Raw genomic sequence first — 19,810 nt, forward strand, 5'->3', positions numbered from 1 at the left:
ACGTTGACAAATTCTTTAACAAGCCCTGTGGTTACAGGGAAGCTGGTTTCACTCTGACTCACTCCTACTCAAACAGTTTACTGGAAATGAAGGGGAGGGGGAATTTTCAGAGAAGTCATGTGATGGCCAGACAAACCACAGCCAGTAAAGGTTCAACAGAGTCAAAAACAGGTCCCAGTAACAACTGACACTCAAGAGCGTTCAACTGGCACTGAATTATATGAAAATGAGTCTTGTTGGTTTTCAGATCATCCACAAGGCGAACCTGTTCATAAATCTCTGTATGTAAAGGAAGAGATAATTCACAGGGGGAAAAAACCAGCAGGCACTGACATGGTATGAGCAATTGCAAACACTTCATAGGAAAATGTGCTCAACAGAGAATAGCATCAAAGGAATGTTAAAGCACTTTAGTGAGTGTATAAATAATCATTATTAAATGCTCTCCCATAGTCACTAAACTCAAATGATCAAACACATTCTATCATTATCAAAAGAATGCCAAAGGACCTTTACTTATCACCTTGTACTTTGGGGGGATGGTCACTGGGTAATCTATTCTACTTCCTTTAAAAAAGAAAATGCACTGACTATAAGACTAAGAACTACCATTACAACCAACTTTTCTTGGTGTTATGTGTTTTTCATAAAATAATGTAAATAACTTGAAATTTCTGAATAGGATGAGGATCCTACTATGCTAAAAAAAAAGAGAGGGGAGGTGTTTGGCCTTAAATACATTTAAGACAAAGTAGTACCGTAAAAAGATACTAGTATTTAAACTTAATTTGGGGATTTAGCTCCAACTAATCAGATGAAATGGTTAGTATTAGTTAATTCAAATACTGCAGTCTTAAAAACAGAAGCTAAAAAATACTTCCATAAAAAAGGATACAACCCAGAAAGTATAAAATAGACTTTGAGGAAATACTTAACCTAAGAGGGTATATAGACTCATGAATCATAAACAGATAGACAAGCTAATCAATATAACTATGGAAGAAAAAATTGCATTCTTTCAAAAGATGGAGTTTTAAGAAATCAAAATGTCTTACTTCTGACTCAATTCTTAATTTCCTATATTGATAGGAATAGTAAGAAACAGTAAATTTCACACAATCAGCAACCTAACATTTTAAGGAAAAGAATCCAAGTAGTTAGGTCACTGGACAGATGATGTTTAGGAAAGCAAACTTATTTAAACCATATTCTTCCAAGTAAATATGTACAACATTCCTATTCTATTGTGTAAGCTTTAAACACCACAAACCCCCCCATGCTCCCATTACTCATTACTTCAATAATAGTGGCTGCCCTAATCTTTTAGGATATATCAAGCAAATCAGTTTTATTTTTCAAGCTTTTCTATTCCAAATGTCTTCCCATTTTCCTTTTTCTTTGGTAATGCAGCTCATAGAATAAACAAGTTAATATAAGAACCTAAATTTGTTTCTAAAGTATAGAATTTTACATTGTTTTACACAATGTAAATTAAAAACTGTAAGTCATTTAACTTAACAATGTTTTCTATACTCAACCCCTGCTCTCAGATGACTTCTAATCTCAAAGATGCAAAAGAGTTCAATTTTTCTTATGTAAAGTGATTTGTGTTCACTGCACTTTACATTTTATTTTGCAGTGGAGTTAAGAATGAATATTAAGTGAACATGTTTCATGTAATACTACATTTTCTCTCTTAATTGATACTTTTCAGTTTATTAAAAGTATCTACCCCATGAGTAGTATGTGCAAGACCAGGCAGGCGTTGTCAAAAATGGAAAATACACACATTTTTGTGGTCAACTCTCAAGGAGTTTACAGACTCCTGGGAGAGATAGGAAAAGTCCATAAATAGTTTTTTAAAAAGATAGAAAGTGATAAGTGACACAAGAAAGATGTAAGAGACAGTTTCTGGGGATTGGGAGGATTTTTGAGCAGCAAAATTCTATGACCAGAGGTATTTTTTTCAGGAAGTATTGTTAGTTACCTTGTGTAGGAATAGATTGAGAAAAAAAGACTAATAAAAAGGAGACCTACTAGGAGATCACTAGAAATATTCAGGAAAGAGGTGATATTTTCAGGAAAGGTCTGAACTAGAAGAGGGAAGAAAACAAGAGGGCAGATATTAAGACACTGTGGAGGTAGAATCAACAGGCCTTGAATAAAGACTGGACATGGGAGAGGGAAGGAGGGAATCAGATTTTTACCCCAAGTGATTATGAGGATGGTGATATCACTAACAGAAATCAGGAACAAAAGAGAAAAAGATCATAATGAGAATAATTAAGCCATGTATGAAATAGCCCACAAAGCACATAAATAGTTATGTAGAGCTAACTTTTACAAATAATCCTAGAATTGCTCAAGGTCATAGGAAGCTACATTCATTCATGTCTACCTCCCACAGACATCTAGTGAAAACATGATATAAAGCCAAGAGCAAAAAGGGAAGTTAACTTAGTGGAAAAATACTGCCTCATCTCAATACTGTACTCACAAAAATAAATTAGGTACAATATGGAATTAGGATTCAAATATATGCATAAATAATCTTTTTTCCCCTGAAGATTTCTGTAGTTTGAAATCTAACCATCAGTCAAAACTGGAATTTAAGCAAATACTTAGCTTTGAAATTGTTAACAATTTCCTAGTAAAACCATATACACCCTTTAACCTAGTTGGAGAGCACATGATGATTAAGTGACAAGAGCCAAGTATTTTTTTTTCACTCTTCCTGCTGATAAACTTATCCTACCAAAGGGCTTTACCTTCAAGAATAAAAAACACATTTTCTACCTCAGTCTCAAGCAATTTTAAAATTGAAATACCCACTCATAATTAGTCATTTTATTTAAATTGCTATTTTAGCTACTGGTGATCCAACCTTTCTATATTTTATTTTTCCTATGAAAATAGGGGTTTTACAAAACTTATATCTATGAAGAAATTCCAGCACCAAAGTCAGATAAACCTCTGGATTCTTGTGAAACTGACTACTATATGAACTTTTAAATCACAATCAATAAGATAGAACTAAAAATATATCAGCAAAATTATAGCTTTACAAATAAGTAAAAACCTAGTATCTTTTTAGATACAATTAATGCCTATTTGCAAAAATTTACTATTTAATTTATCAATAAAATTTAAGAGAAAACTAACATATTAAAATCACTGGAAAAATAGTGCAGGAAAAATACATTACCTGAAAGTGAGAAAGTTAGATTCCTACCTTATAGGAGAGGAAAAAATATTTTTAAAAGGTTAAAGATTTAAAGGTAAAGAATAAAACCATAAGAATACTACAATAAAATATAGCTGAATATTTACTGTATAATAATAAGGGTACCATAAGATAATTTTGGGCATGACTCCAAAAGGAAAAGTCTAAAATATTGCAATAAAAAAAAAGCAAACTTCTTTATCCAAAAAGTAAAACACAATAAAAATCACAATAAATGATATGGAAAAAATAGTGGCAGCATATGACAAAAAGAATTTCCTTAAATATGTCAATCAACAAGAAAATGAAAAAAATACATTAAATATCAAAAATGTGCAAATGAACCATGTGCAAATGAAGTATTTTTTCTTTTTTTATCTGCATTTTCAACATTCTATACAATAAACTTACTTTGTAATCACAAAGAAAGTTGTTATAAAAAGCAAAGGTGGAAAATATTTGATGACACTGATAAATGTTCAGTGTTTTTATACTCAAAACAAGTCATGAAGCAATAAATAGAATATGATTCACTGTTTTAAATATAGAGAAAAAGACTCAAGAATGGAGGGATAGTTAAAAAATATATTTATATATATAAAAACAAAAATATAAATATACACACACACACAACAATTTCTTACAAAGAGTTGCATCACTCTGTGATAAGAACACAATTTTAAAAACCAGTATATGTCTATGATACATATATGTGAAAAAGAAGGTTGGGACTGATATGTATGGTATGATTCTAGTTTTTATTTTTAAAAGTTATATATGCAAAGGAAACAGTCTAGAACATGGTGGTTATTATCCTACTTTGGGGAATAGGTGTGTGGGCCTTCACTCTTAATACTTTTGGAATGTTTCTATCTTATTACTACAAGCACTTACGTAATTTAAAATATGTAAATCTGGAAAAAATAACAAGCACAGAGCCTAAGACAAATCTGTTACTGAAAACATTAAAAACATTTTTAAGGTCACTGATTTAGAAATAAAATGACATCAAATCCTCTTAAATTATTTTCATAGTGAAAACCTTAAAAACAAAAAACAAGAAGATATCACAAAAGTATTTCCAAACAGATAAGGAATAATAGATCCTACCTGGACATAGTAATAATCCACAGTGTTAACAAGAACAAACAAAACCCAAAAGCTTACTTTAGCTAAGCCACAGCAAGGAACTCTTCTTTGAACAATGAATCAAAATATTAGTACCCTCTCAGGTAATTTATAAGGTAGAAAAGTGGCAACAGTCCCCTTCCCAAAAGCTCTCTGCCAAACAACTGCAAAACAAAAGTTAAAAAACCTCACACATGTGGAAAGCAGTCTGGAGGTTCCTCAAAAAACTAAAAATAGAAATACCATTTGACCCAGGAATTCCATTTCTAGCAATTCACCCTAAGAATGCAGCAGCCCAGTTTGAAAAAGACATACGCACTCCTATGTTTATCACAGCACTATTTATAATAGCCAAGACATGGAAGCAACTTAAGTGTCCGTCAGTAGATGAATGGATAAAGAAGATGTGGTACATATACACAGTGGAATATTATTCAGCCATAAGAAGAAAACAAATCCTACCATTCGCAACAACATGGATGGAGCTACAAGGTATTATACTCAGTGAAATAAACCAGGTGGAGAAAGACAAGTATCAAATGATTTCACTCATCTGTGGAGTATAAAAACAAAGCAAAAACTGAAGAAACAAAGCAGCAGCAGACTCACAGAAACAAGAATGGACTAACAGTTACCAAAGGGAAAGGGACTGGGGAGGGATAAGGGGATTAAGGGGTAATATGACTAGCACGCATAATGTAGCGGGGGTATGGGGAAGGCAGTATAGCACAGAGAAGATAAGTAGTGACTCTAGAGCATCTTACTACGCTGATGGACAGTGACTGTAATGGGGTATGGGTGGGGACTTGATAATGGGGGGAATCTAGTAACCACAATGTTGCTCATGTGATTGTATATTAATGATACCAAAAAAAAAAAAACACCTCACACAACCCCTTGTCTAAATCTAGGGAAAAGTATATAGTGATAAATATACCCATATCACCAAAATTTATAGTAAGTCACAAAACTGATGGAAATTGTGGGGGTAATAAAAACATGAAAGGCAATAAAGAAAGAAAATAAAAGCCAAATCAAGTATAGAAGAAAGCAAAGAAATTTAAATCAGTCCTTCATTTTTTATTGCATTAACCTAGATGAAAATGCTGCTTTCTTGTGGAATAGTAAGCAGAACACTAATCTCAGAGTGAGAAAACTGGATTGGGTATATTGGCTCTGATATTCACTGGTGGTGTGTTCCTGAGTGTGTTTCCTATTGAAATCAAGAAATTATCTTCTACTCCTTGGTTGTACTGAGGCACTTCATTGAAGTTCCCTGTATGTAGATTTTCACTGACCTTAGAAGTTAGTAGGGTAGGTCATGAAGTTGTTAATGATGAGTTATGCTTTTACATTTACTTCACTGAGTCATTTTCTAGTTTGATTGCATATCGGTTAACACTATATATAATTGCATTTTGGGTAAAAATTTTAAATAAAATGTTTATAAAGTGTGTATAATTTCTGACTAGAGAACCTGAAACAGAATATGCACATTTGCTTACTGGATTTTTCAATGTAAGCAAATGTGAAATGAGGGAATAAGAAATATACAGTTTGTCTTAAAATAGTGATTTTAATTATTGGCTTTATAGGCTGAAAACAATCACACTTCATAACCATCAGAAGTATTGTGTGTGCAGTCTGGTTTCCATGACTCAAAACAGTAGAATTACAGAAAATCTAATCAAAAAGTAATTAAATAATACTAAAAAAATTATTAATTATCCTAATGGTAGATAAAGACTAAGAGTCTTCAAGAGTTCAAACTGTATGTATAAGATGAAGCATAATTTGCTTTGTCAAATTCTAGAAGATATGAGGTTTTGGGAGTTGAGGTTTTAGATGGTAAGAAGTTTATAGAATGTATTATTTATAATCCCAGAATAAAAAAATTGCAAAGAATGAAATGAGTCATCCAGCTAATATTCTACCCATGCAGGAAGTGCTATGCATGGATCCATGAAAGACTTCATATTGAGAAAGAAGAGGCACTCATTCTTTTTGAAATAGCAATTCCATTTGAACACAAAATTGATAAAAAGTTTTTTTTAAATATTGAGCCATTGTGGGTTTCAGAAACTTTTACCTACTAGTTCTAAGATAAAATTTACCTCTGTAGTTTCTCAACATGAGTATACCCTCTTGCCACAGAAGAGACAATTTTTGCTTATTTGACAAGTTCATCATTTCCCCCTTTCAAGGAAATTGTTTAAATTCTTTTCAACAATTTCTTGCATTATATGATTTCAATGTCCTATCCTATTAAAAATGACATTACAAAAAGTTTTCCACTTCAAGATGACCAAATAAGACCTCGGCTTCTGTAGATTAAAATAGTTGCAAATTCTTTCTTACTCCTCTCACTGAGAAGTAGAGTCTAATTTCTCTCTCTGAATCTGGGCTGGCTTTAGTGACCTTGGCTACCAAAGCATGGCAAAGTGACTCGCATTTCTAAGGTTATGTCACAAGAAAACTTGTAGTTTCCACCTACGTTCTTTCAGAACACTTGCTCCTGGAATTCAGGTGCCATGATATGAGGAAGCCCAAGGAGCCCCATGAAGAATGACCTGAGGTCCCAAACCAAGTCTAGCTGAACTCCAAGTCAACAGTCACAACCAACTTGTCAGTCATATAAGTGAACCATCTTGGAAGTAAATCTTCTAATTTATAGTCATGCCATTTTGCCCAAATTGCATTTACTTAAACAATATAAATGACTGTTCTTGTTTTAAACCACTAAATATTAGAGTGGTTTGTTACTCAGCAATAAATAACTGGAACACCCATCTTAATAATAATCCCAAAATATAGAAAATAGAAGCAAGAACTCTGGCTTTGATGAAACTAGCATTAATAAATGATGAAACTGGCAGTCGGAAGAAAAGATTATACCTGAGAGTGGAGTATATGGAGGATATGGCAGTGAGGACATGAAAAAGACACAAAGTGATTTGCATTAAACTCCAAGAACCTTCAGCAGAACTGCAAAAGAGGCTGGGTGGAGTAAGGCTGAAAACAAGGAGACTGTACAACTGTACAAGTAGACTCCCAGGTCCACCCTTTCTTAACACAACAGACAACTGCCTCCCTTAGCCCCACAGAAGACAGAAAGTGTCAGTGAACAAAAGGTTCTGGGCTCAGGATATGCTTCTGTAGGTATTCACAGAATGAATGCAAAGAGGATTAGGTGAAAGCCCACATAGAAAATGGAGATCTCTTACCCTCTTCCCACAGCCTAGCTTTAGAATTCAGCAACAAGGTTTATATCCCCCCAGGCAAGAATCTGAAGGATACATTACTAGAGAAAGGGAACTATCCCAAAGGAAAAACCTACAACTGATATATGGAGGTTTCCATAAATAAGGCGGCCTGTCACTCCTCCACCTTGCTTACATACATATAACTTCCATCTAGCTTTTCTGTGCCTTATTTTTATATATAAACAGAAAACAAGTCTCACAAGGCTTTCAGGAAAAAAAGATAATTCCTGGAGTAAGAGAAAACTTGAAGAAACTAAATACCTTAAAAAAGATAAGATAAACCATTTCTTGGCAATACAATGCAAACTACTTTTAAAAAATACATGACAGGAGGAAAACATTTCAATATTAGTGTTAGAAGATAAAGTTGAGGAAATCACATATAAAGTAAAATTAAATAAATATTAGGAACAAAATGATAAAAAAATTAACATGATGGGTGTTTGTGAGGCCCAAGATCAAAATAATGAGAATTCTTGAAAGCAAGAATAGAGACTAAAGAGGGTAAATTGACACAGGAAAAAAATAAGAACATTTCCTAAAACTAATGGATTCTAGATTGACAAGTTCCCTGAGTGCCTAGCACAATATATTTTAAAAAGACCCATACCTCAGATAATGAATCTGAAAGTATCTAGAAAAAAAATAAAACAACAAAAAAGAGACTACATATAAAGAAGGCTCAGCAAGAGATTAGCCTTATCAATATCAACAACAGAAGCCTGAATATGATTGAGCAATACCTTCCAAATTCTAAATTAAAAAAAAAATGATTTTCAACTTAGAGTCCTATATATTCAGTTAATCAATCAGGTGTGATGAAAAACACAGCATTTTCAGAATTTTCCATCTACTCGTCCTTTCTCAGTAAGCTACTGCAGAAGGTGATCAACCAAAATGAGGGGGTAAATCAAGAAGAGGAACACAAGGAATCCAAACCAAGAGAGAAGCCACTGTACAGAGGGCCAAGAGAATGCCAAGTCCAAATTCGAACTGTAGCATGGGGAGCTCCAGAGTGATGCCTCCAAGAAAAAAAAAATTGTTACTAATGTACAGGTGTTACAAACTGCAAAGTGATATTGAGAGGTGTTTTACAGAACTGGTAGAAAGGAGAATAGAGATTGAAGAAACTATGCAAATGAAAAAAATGTTAATTCCAAAACAAAAGCTTTAGAAAAGGAAAAAAATCACAGCAAAATTAACAGAGAACAATATTTATACCTGTTTGCATCCAACACATTGCCCAAAAATGTAAAGCTGCTAGGCATCTTAGACTTACTCTACTTCAACTTGCTGATTTTATATAGATAAAAAAAGGTTTTGACATGTTAAGCAACATGTGTTAAATAGTGCCACAAATGACAGATGTATCAGTTGTCACAAATGTGGATATTCAGCCATCTACATCTATGGATGGACATGGTTTCAGTAATTGGGATATACCAGTAATGCTGGCATTCTGAATTCTGGTTCTAGCTCTACTTTTAAGCATGCAAAATTAGGGAGGTAACGACTTCTAGATTTGAAGCTTTCCTTAAAATTAGAGGAATGGCATCTTTTCATACTACTTCAGAGTTAAACCAAGGGCCAAATTAGATACTGGGTTTTAAAAAGCATTAAAAATAATTTGAAAGTTGTTTATATTAGTCATAAACATTAGCATTAATATAAGCCTTATGAAGTGAGGAAGAGAGACAGTATTTGGTTGAGGAATATGTCAAAGCAGACAAGGCCAACTTGCCTATTTCCATGCAGAGAAGATATTCACAGCTCTTTGATTCATTTCTTTTATATTTGGCTACTCTATGCTCATATTTGAAAGTTTTGTTTCCAATTAAAAACTATAACTATCCTTAGTTGATTCACTTAATGTTTTTTTTAAAAGCCCATTTGTCATTAAAATGTATGTTTTTTTCCCCCTTCAGGGTAATGGTTTTTGGGTCTCATATTCCACTGAGAAGAAAACTATACTTGTTCCTCAAAAAAATGTGTGTGTATTTATATGGGCACACACACTTATAAATACACAACAATAAGACCATTTTTCAAACTGGTCAAAGAGCAAGTTTGGGGATGGATATGTACTTTATGTATAATCTTTCAAAAATTTCCCTTTTATGTCCTTTTTATTTATGTCTATTTGATTTCTACTGTCATCCCTAAGATGGAGACTCACTCAGTTAATAATGTTCTTAGGAATTTTCCTGAAAGAATAAAACACCTGTTTTGTAACTTTAAGATACAGGTTGGTATAGTTTGTGTTTAGGTATAAAAGGCCACAGCCATTTCTTCCCCCTCAAATAAAGGGTAAGTTTGTCCTAATTGTCCTGTCTTAATTAAGAGTCTCCAAACTAATTTCCTCTAAACACAATAAACTATTTTGATGTTATTTTCAAAAAATTAACTCAGAAGTTCTACTATTTTGGACTCACAGCCCAGTCCACCTATTTGTCTCCCTTATTTATCAGTGATCTGGTTGGTAGCATTTATAAACACATTTTGGACAAAGAATGTGTTGGCTCCTTAGCCTCACTGGCAACATGAACTTACCCTGGATTCTGGCAAGGTTTATCAGCTGAGTCTGAGTTGTCCTGTTGACTCCTTTGTATTCTCTATTCTAAGATCAAGATTATAATCCCTTTTATATTTCAGATTTTCTGACTATTCTTTCCCAAATGATGTATTATTTCATCTTTATATTGGCAGTTTTCTTCTTCAGAGTAACTATAAATATGTTCACCTTAACCATAACCTCTTTAGAGATAATTATTCTATATTTTCCCCCTACTGTTCTTACTTGTGCAGTCTCTGCATGTTCCAGCATCTCTTCAAATTCCTGATAATCTTCATCATCTGGTTCAGCACCTGAGAGGCGAGCTGCTCTGGCCATGAAATACGGAGGCAGCTCTCCAATTGCTGTACCGATACCCTATGTTAAAAACCAAAATACTCAAATGAGATTCAGTTCTCAACACAGTAACACTAAACAGATCAAATCTATATTTTTCTGTTTTACCAAAAGCATGTTAAGACACACGTATCAGGGAGGAAAGCACATACTACACAATCAGGAGGATGTGTTGGAATCCTGGTCCTAATGCAATGCCAGGCAAGATAATCCACATCTTGGATAATCCCTGATGCAGGGCAAACACTAAATGTTAGTTATCGAGCATCTCTACTTACACTCTGTTGTTTTTGTCAGTTTTTCCCCCTTTTTAAATATTCAATTTGGTAATGAGCATTCAGTAATTACAGCTATAAGATCAATATTAGGAAATCTTTGGGTATTTAGGACGTTGCTTTCATCTCAATTAAACTTTTTTTGTGCAGAGTTAAAACTTTTAACCAACTGTGGTCAGGAAGCCCCTTGAAAACTCAACATTAGGATGGATAAATTTTTACCACAGGAAAAATGTTTATTTCCTCATGAAAGAGTCATGTTTCAGTCACTTTGTGGATTCTTGTTTTTGAAGAGAATTTTCTTTCAATCAACTTTCAACATAAGGATGAAAACAAAGGTAAAAGAGTCAGGAACATGGTTTAGACTTAAATGGCTTAAATACAGGGTAGGTAATAATGCTAGAGGCATATGGTCCCTAGGAAAATTCTCAACTTTGAGCCATCCTTCACTGCACTGAGTCATAGTGAATGAAAAAGCTTTGCTAGTTCTCAGAAGCAACTTTAGGCCTTTCTGTTTGCTGTCCTACGACTTTGCCTGAAAATCCCTTGAAAAGAATCTACAAGGCATATTATGAAATTAAAATATTTTATGATCACAGTTTTATTCCAGGGTGTGAATCAGTGATCCCCAAGTAAAACTGCATTATCCACATGTGAAACAAGAGTTCTGAAAAAGAACATACCTAAGTGTCAAAAGAATAAAGCTATATTAGTTAAAGAATAGAGAGAGAGAAGGGAGGGAAGAGACATACACATTGAAAGATACAGGAATAGAAAAAGAAATCACATTTTGCTAAACAAGAAAACTCAATGTCAGTCAACTTCAGAGGATATTAGAGAATCACATTATTTAACAACTGATAATTAAAGAGAAAGAAGCAATTATTTATCCTGTCTTACCTATATGGAAGATATCTCAGGTAAACAAATTGGTGATAAGGAGCTTATTCCCTTTATAAAAATATCCCAGTCAGTAAATAAAGAAAAAAAGAGATGCAACTGGAATATCCCCACTTTATAACCCCTAATAAAATAATGGACATATAATAATGGTGCTAACCAGACATTTATTGCACCTCGTGATTAAAAGAAAGACTATGAAGTGTATTTTTTTGTCAAAAAAAAGTTTTTTCAAGCTTCTCAATCTAATTGTCAACTCACAGGAAACAGAGAAAAATAGAGAAAAATATTTAAACTACACCAACTGGAATACAATCAGCAAATACAAACTGGGAAAGTATACTTGACAAACAATCCAGTTTCAACAACATATAAATTTGAAAAGAAAAATGAAGAAATTAATACAATCAGAAAAATTTAAATATTAACTGGGTAATTGAAGAGACTATTCCTAATTTCTCTTAGGTGTGATAACATTCTTACAAATATATTTACAGATGAAATGTGGTGTGCTATCTGAGATCTGCCTCAAGATAACTGAGAGCAAAGTGAATTCAGATAAAACAGTATTAATAAGGAGTTGATATTAGCTGAAGCTGGCTAATAATATAATTGATTTATAATTATATAATTCTCTGTACTGTTTAAAAAAATTTCCACAACAAAAAAAGTAGGAAGAAAAGTTAATTACGACATTTTACTCAAAAGATGAAATTCTCTCAAAACCTGTTAAGTCAAATGTTCAACAGCTCTGAAAGTAATCATACGATTCAAACTCATGACAAGTTTCCTTAATGGATTGAGATGAAATCAAGATCTACGTACTGGCTTACACTAAGTTGACCATATACTTTGTTATATTTTAATTTTGCTCACATTTTCCCATCTTACTGAAGAAGAAGTAAGAATGGGGACTGAGTCAGTATTCTGTTTTTTATGCAAATAAATAAAAAGGAAATACAGTTACACAGACAGGTCCTCCAAGACACATTATATTCTAGACACAAAAGTTTATTTAGTCAGTTATCTCAAATTAGATACTGAAGTCCCATAATTTCATGATTCTTACAAAACAATTTTAAAATTCTTGCAAAATCAAAATGAAAAACCACAACTGTGGAACACTAAAAACTATCAGCCTGGGTTTAATTAAGGGGAAGAAATGACAGGCTCTCTTATTGCAAAAGAAAGACAAGTGATATCAAGTAATTCAGATAGGTCCTCTAAAATCCATCTAGTACATATCAATATATTACCCTGAAGTCCTGCTTCTTGAATAGGAGAAAGTTTTAATATATACAAATAGGCAAAACCAAGAAAGAACACAATATTTTCCTGGAGTATCGGTTTTATTCAAGGACTGTGCTTTTAAAAAGTTTTATGAAGTGGATTCACAAGAAAATCAGCAGCATCTTGCTTTTCCATGTTAGGAACCTAAATTTAATGGTAAAAATCTAGAGTGCAGGAATTTTTATATATGCTGACTACCCAGAAATTATAGTAGTTTTGCATTATCAGTGTATTAATAATATTTAAAATAATATTTAAAACAAAATCATATTTCTATTAAACATTCCAACTACAAACATGAATTAGAGTTAAAAGCAGAAGCTTGGAGGGTAAAGCTTGAAACTACTGAGAAATTCAGTGCTGTTAAAGCTATGTTTAAAAAACAATTATACCAATTCTAGTAAAATTATCAGATTGTTTAACAAATAAAAAAGAGAAAATTTGCTTCCAGTTTCCCTTGAGGTCAGTTTGAAAATGGCCTTAGGAAAGAAAGAAGTCCTGATATATGGTACAACATGAGTGAAACTTCAAGACATTATGCTAAGTGAAATAAGCAAGACAAAGAACGACAGACATTCGATTCCATTCCTATAGGGTATCTAGAACAGGCAAATTCAGGGAGGCAGAAAGGAGAGCAGAGGTTCCCAGAGACTGAGGAGAGGAAGGAATCGCGAGTTATTGTTTAATGTGTACAGTTTCTATCTGGGATGACAAGAGTTCTAAAAGTAGATGTTGGTGAGGATTACACAACACTGTGAGTGTACATAATGCCAGTGAATTGTGCACTTAAAAATGGATAAAGTGGTAAATTTTATGTCATGTATATTTACCACAATAACCCCCCACAAAGCCCCATAAACTTAACAAATAGATAACCTTAAAAGGTGATGTTCTCTATATTAAAATCATCACACAGGGTCTTTTATCCCCTGCTCTTCTGCCATTCTCCCTCTACTTTACTCTTTATTATCTTTCGATATCAACTGAAACACTGCTTCTTGGAAATCTTACCTAAATCACGGAGTAGGGAAACTTTTTTTTATTATACAGTAGATTCTCCTTCACAGCACTCATTAGTTTTAAATATTTACATATACAGTTTTCCCATGATACTTATATATACATATTTCCATGACAATTATTTCCCTCTCTAAAATGTAAAGCTCCATGAAGAGCTTTTAAGCTTACTCTGATCTGACCTTCTAGCTCGGATGCTTAACATTATTGAAATTCATGAATGAGAAGAAAAATTGTAAAGCCTTGCACTAGTGATACAGCTAACTTGGTAGAGGATCAAAAAGATGCAAACTGAAAAAAGGTAATTTAGTGATCAATAATATCAACAAGTCATTTTAACATGCTCCCAAGACCTATACCAACAAGCAGAAACTGAGGCTGATTCTGCTCTTTATTAGAAGTAGTACATATTATAATGATTTTACTGACTCATTGTATTTATAATGATAGTGAAGTCTATAAATGCATTTTACTTTGTAAAATACAAGTTAGATAAAAATTTTAAATAACATATCAATTTTTAATCAAGCAAGACATTCCCCTGAATAAAACATATAGATGTGAACACAAATTGGATCAAATTTATGAAAGGGTAAACTGTAAGAATCAAGGTGAACATATTCTAAATCAAGGTTTCTCAACCTCAGTAGTACTGACTTTTTATGAGTGTGTCCCATTTAACCATTTTAAATGTAAAATTCAGTGGCATTAACTGTATGCACAATGTTGTGCAACCATCATCACTATTTCCTATATTTTTCATCACCTAAATGGAATCTCTGTACCCACTAAGCATGAACTTCTCACTCTTTACACCCCCGATAACCTCTAAGCTACTTTAAATGTGATTCTTTTAGACAGCTCCATAAGTGGAGTCATGTATCTGTCTATGTCCGGCTTATTTCACTTGACATAATGTTTTCAAGGTTCATCCATATTACAGCATGCATAAGGACTTCATTACTTTTTATGACAGAAAAATACTCCATTATATGTATATACTACATTTTGTTTATCCATTTATCTGTTGAGGGATACTTAGGTTGTTCTACTTTTCTGACAGTGTGAGTAATACCCCTGAACAGTGAAGTACAAGTACCTGTACGTATGTATGAGTCCCCTTTTGGTGTTTACATAGGAGTGGAATTAAAGGAGGGTCCTATGGTGATTCTATGTTTAAGTTTTTGAGATACCACCAAACTCTTTTCCACAGTAGCTGAATAACTTTATATTCCCAGCAGCAATCTATAAAGGTTCCAATGTCTCCACATCCTCACCAACACTTATTATTTTCCTTTTTTAAAAAAAACAACAATAGTCACCTTAATGTGTGTGAAGAGGTATTTCCTTGTGGTTTGGATTTGGATTTCCCCAATAACTAATGATGCTAACAATCTTCCTGTTTGCTTATGGGCCATTTGTGTATCTTCTTTGGAGAAATGTCTATTCAAGTCCTTTGCCCATTTTTTAATTGGGTAGTTTGCCTTTTTATTGCTGAATTGTAGGAGTTCTTCAAATATTCTAAATATTAAAGCTTTATAAGATATAGGACTTACAAACATTTCTTCCATTCTGTGGGCTGCCTTTTCACTGTCTTGATCAGGCATCCTCCGAAAAAGGAGTTTAATTTTATCCAAGTTCATTTTACCTACTTTTGTTGTTGCCTATACTTCTGCTGTCCAACCACCACCATATCCAGTATTGCACACATGTGTCTCTATGTTTCCTTCTAAGTGTTATAGTTCTAGCTGGTATGTTTAGGACTTTGATTCATTTTCAGCTAGTTTTTACATATGATGTAAGGTAAAGGTCCAACTTCATTCTTTTGCATGTGAATATTCAGTTTTCTCAGCACTCTCTGTTGAAAGGATTGTTCTTAAAAATGCTGAGATCAATAGGAACCAATTTATACATAACTTGGCATGTGCTACATTTTTTATATGACAAGGCAGTTTCAAAGAAGGAAATAGGAACAGCAAATAAACATTCGGTCTTAATCAGTATTTATTGGCATTCTTGTACTATGTGCAAAGCCTAATGCTGATTGCTGTGAGGGTAAAAAATTTAAGGTACAGAATGTATTTTTTTAGGGGCTTAAAATTTATTTGGGAAAGTAAGCCACTACACCAGCCAAGTTAACTAATTTAAGGCATGCATGGAGCCAGATCAAATGAGCACGTCAGACAGTATGCACTAAGGGAATTTGGAGGAGGCAGTTATCACTGCCAGCTGGGATGGAAGTTTTTCTTTGTTGGCCTTAGTGTTAATCCAGCCATGTAAATCACTTTTGAAAGAACAAAAGAAAAATAGATAACCAAAGTATTTATACATAGTCCCTTTCTAACATGTTTCAAGTATCTTCTGTTATTTTCATAATAATTTTTCATCAAAAGACAAATGTAGTCAAATTTATAAAACATATGCAACTAGTACAATGACTCTGTTTTCCAGTGTTTATAAAAGAGAAACAGGAAACATGACAATTTTTCCTGTCTTTCATATTCAACAAGTTCAATGTATGGCATTTCCCTTATAATTCTTTCAAAACACAACATAGTTGCTAACACTTCAATGTGTTTGAAAACTATCTCTTCTCTGGGCATGGTATTCATGTTCATTTTAGGTAAGATTTTTAAGTGACCTGTTCCTCATTTTTTATCTTATAAGAAACTGTTAGGGAGAAGTTACAGGGAACATATAACTCAATGAATCCAAATGATGAATTTTAAAATAATTCAAATGGTAACAGGAAGTCTTTAGAAAATGAACTATTTCTCAGTGATAGCTGAATGAACATAGGTATATAGAGAAAAGAAAACAAAATAATACTGTGTGGACTAAAATACACCTGCCATTGAACATGTAATCCAAAAACTTCCTCAAAACATACTTAGGCAAACCATAGAAAGGATAATTGGTGCAAGTGAAAATAAGATCTGCATATATAGTCACATAGTCTGGTGCCTCTGCTACAGTAAAGTTTGGTTTATTAATAAACACCTGATTTTACTTCAATAAAGTAACAACTCAGAAAATGAAATGAGCCCTCTAAGAATAAACAGAGTTATTATAATCTAGGAGAGAGACATATAAACTTTACCGATCTGGGATTGTACATAAACACTTGTTACATGTTTATCAAGTATATAAACATGCACAAAATCTTACAAAGTGGTACAGATGCATCATCTATGCTCCTCCTCCCTGCTGTTGTCTACTCCGCGTTAACTGCTTCATCGTACCTACCGCTTCATGCCTTCTATCTGAGTGTCACTCACGAATAGGAGACGCTCTAAGAGGTTTGTTTTACTTGGAAGTAGGCAGCTGGTGACTTTATGAATTAATTAGCTACTGATTTGGTATGGAGATATATGTTTGGATTCAATTTCAGTGAAGTACAAAAAAGTATCAAGATAGTCAGCTTAATTTTACACAAATACGAGAATGGAAATCTTACCCACATACAGGCCTCAATCCTAACTTTTGAGATGATGCTCCACAAAGAAATGGCTCCTTCAATGCCCTCTTCATCTGGACAAATAATCTGATCAGGGTAGGGTGGTTCAGGAAAATTAACTGAATTGCATTCATAAGCAGCTAATGTAACTGAAGCTATATGTGGACCCTATAAAACAAATACGAAAAACCTCTGATGAGAAATAGTACTGAAAACAGAGTTACCAATATACATTATTTTAACAGTATCTTAATCACTGTATGTTAATAGAAATATCTTAACTTTTAAACTACTAGAATCTATCTAGCTAAATATTTCAAGATGCAGTTGGTAATTTACAAAAATAATCCTTCCCAGAATCTCTTCCAGGCTTGATTAAAAATTTTTTAAAAACTCAGATTTATTGAGGTATAATTTACATATGGTAAGAGTCATTTTTTTTCAGGTCTATAGTTCAATCACTTTTGACAAATATATTCAACTATATAACCACAACCAATCAAAATATAGAACATTTCCATCACTGAAGAAAGTTCCCTTGTGCCCTTTCATAGTCAGTCTCCTTTCCCCAACACCAGCTCCTTGAACCATATGATTTCTGGCTTGATTCTGATTTTACTTATCCACATTTCTCATTTGAAAGACTATCCCCTGTGATAAAAACTTCCTGTGCCCTAATTTAAGAATACTGTTTTTTGTCCCTTAAAAAGAGCTGATAAAAAAAATAAAAAAGACTTGGTGAAGTAACTACCTCACCTATCTTTCCTACTGAGATGCTAAAACAATAATAAAACTGTGGAACCAGTATCGGTGAGTTTTTCTTTTACAGCAATTTTTTTTCTAAGGAAGCTTTTGTGCTGTTTTGAACCTTTATTTTGAGGTATGACAAATTAATGAAAATCATATACATTAAAATGAATTATTATTTCAATGTGTGATAAAGGCTTAAACATAACAGTTCCCAAATGCACATGTATGCCAAGGTGAGGTGTCTGTGTAAGAATTAACTAGGGAGTTTGTTTAAAAATAATTAATTCCTGGGCCCCCTAAGCATCCCCTAAGCATAGATTGATTTAATAGGTGCAGGTGGGAACCCCTATGTTTTAAACAAATTCCTTATAGTTTCAAATAGGTTAGGTTCTAATAAGCTAGGATTAGGAAACATTGGAAGAAAAGTAAATCAAAGGTCAGAAAATTCCTGGCTTTGGACAAGTCACTTAAACTTTATGGGCCTCAGTTTACTCTTCTGCAAGGCAAAACAATTAGACACATCTTATGATTTTACCCAGCTCCAAAATTCAAAAGCCCCAAATATAAGCAAATACATCAATAAAATCTAATGCTAATCTTCCAAATTCTCATGAGCTGTAAAGTCTAAAAGTTGGACATCCTTAACATGCTGCTCTAATATCCATAGTGTAAGTATTTACTTTAAAGCATACTATAGACAACGTTTATAGCATAATGGCCACTAACGTAAGTTCCAGAGCTAGATGTTCTTCTGGTTCAGGTTCAGGCCTCTGCCACTTACTTTTTGAGTCTTGCTTTCCTCATCTATAAATGGGAATGTAAAATACCTTCAGGACTGACACACTGGGAATATTGTGAGGTCTAAATTAGTTCATATAAAGCACTCAGATTAAAACTGCTGGGCATACAGAAGCCCTCAAAAAGTACTAGCCTCTAGCTGTTATGAAGAAAAATACTACATCTGTGAATAAAGAGACACACACACACACACACACACAAACGAGTAAGTGGTCTGTGTATATATGACAGTTTTTAAAAATCACATGGCAAAAGAATTTGTGGCTCAAAGACAAAGTGTATAACATGCAGTGATTAAAATAAAACAATGAAGAACTGCTATCAAGATGAAAGGCAATAAAAAACAAGTTTTATTTTGTTGCATGGTAATATGAAAGGAAAGATATCATAAATCTAAGCCACATTTTCCCCTAAATGCAACAGGCATTTTGTGTTCACATAAAATCTTAAAAAAATGAAGTTCTAAATTTAGCAATAAATCAGTTATTAGGTTTTCTGAACCAAAAAATATCTAGGTGAATTTTTAGTTAGTTCCTCTTTTTCTTCAGTTTTAATTCATAGAGATTCATAAATAGTAATATATAAGTTTAAAAAATATTTATAGAATGTTTAAACAAGGAATGTTTTTGAGTATTCAGGGTTTTTAAAAAAGTTTGATTATCCATGAAATCTACAATTGTTTCTTTGAATATTAGTGTGTAGGGGTTTTCAAAGTTGGGGGAAAAAACAATTATTTTGCTATTTTACCAACCCTCCACACAACCACCCCAAGTTTGAAAGTTTGTGGAATTCTGAATAACT

The 19,810-nt window shown here is 33.2% G+C and overlaps 1 protein-coding gene across 3 annotated transcripts in view; it reads right to left on the reverse strand.

The window, feature by feature from the left end:
* The window catches only part of VMP1 (vacuole membrane protein 1), a 134,959-nt gene that overhangs the window by 50,165 nt on the left and 64,984 nt on the right, over positions 1 to 19,810 (reverse strand). For all 3 annotated transcript variants that reach the window (XR_012130646.1, XM_017662573.3, XM_073235322.1), the window contains exons 6-7: positions 17,462 to 17,629; positions 10,412 to 10,543 (exon numbers count right to left, since the gene is read on the reverse strand). Coding sequence is in view for 2 of the 3 variants with exons in the window: in XM_017662573.3 (XP_017518062.1) it covers positions 10,412 to 10,543; positions 17,462 to 17,629 (300 nt within the window). In the remaining variant the exon portion in view is untranslated. The remainder of the gene's footprint in view (positions 1 to 10,411; positions 10,544 to 17,461; positions 17,630 to 19,810) is intronic.

The sequence above is a fragment of the Manis javanica genome, chromosome 4 (assembly GCF_040802235.1).
Source record: "Manis javanica isolate MJ-LG chromosome 4, MJ_LKY, whole genome shotgun sequence".
In the NCBI taxonomy this organism is placed as follows: domain Eukaryota; kingdom Metazoa; phylum Chordata; class Mammalia; order Pholidota; family Manidae; genus Manis; species Manis javanica.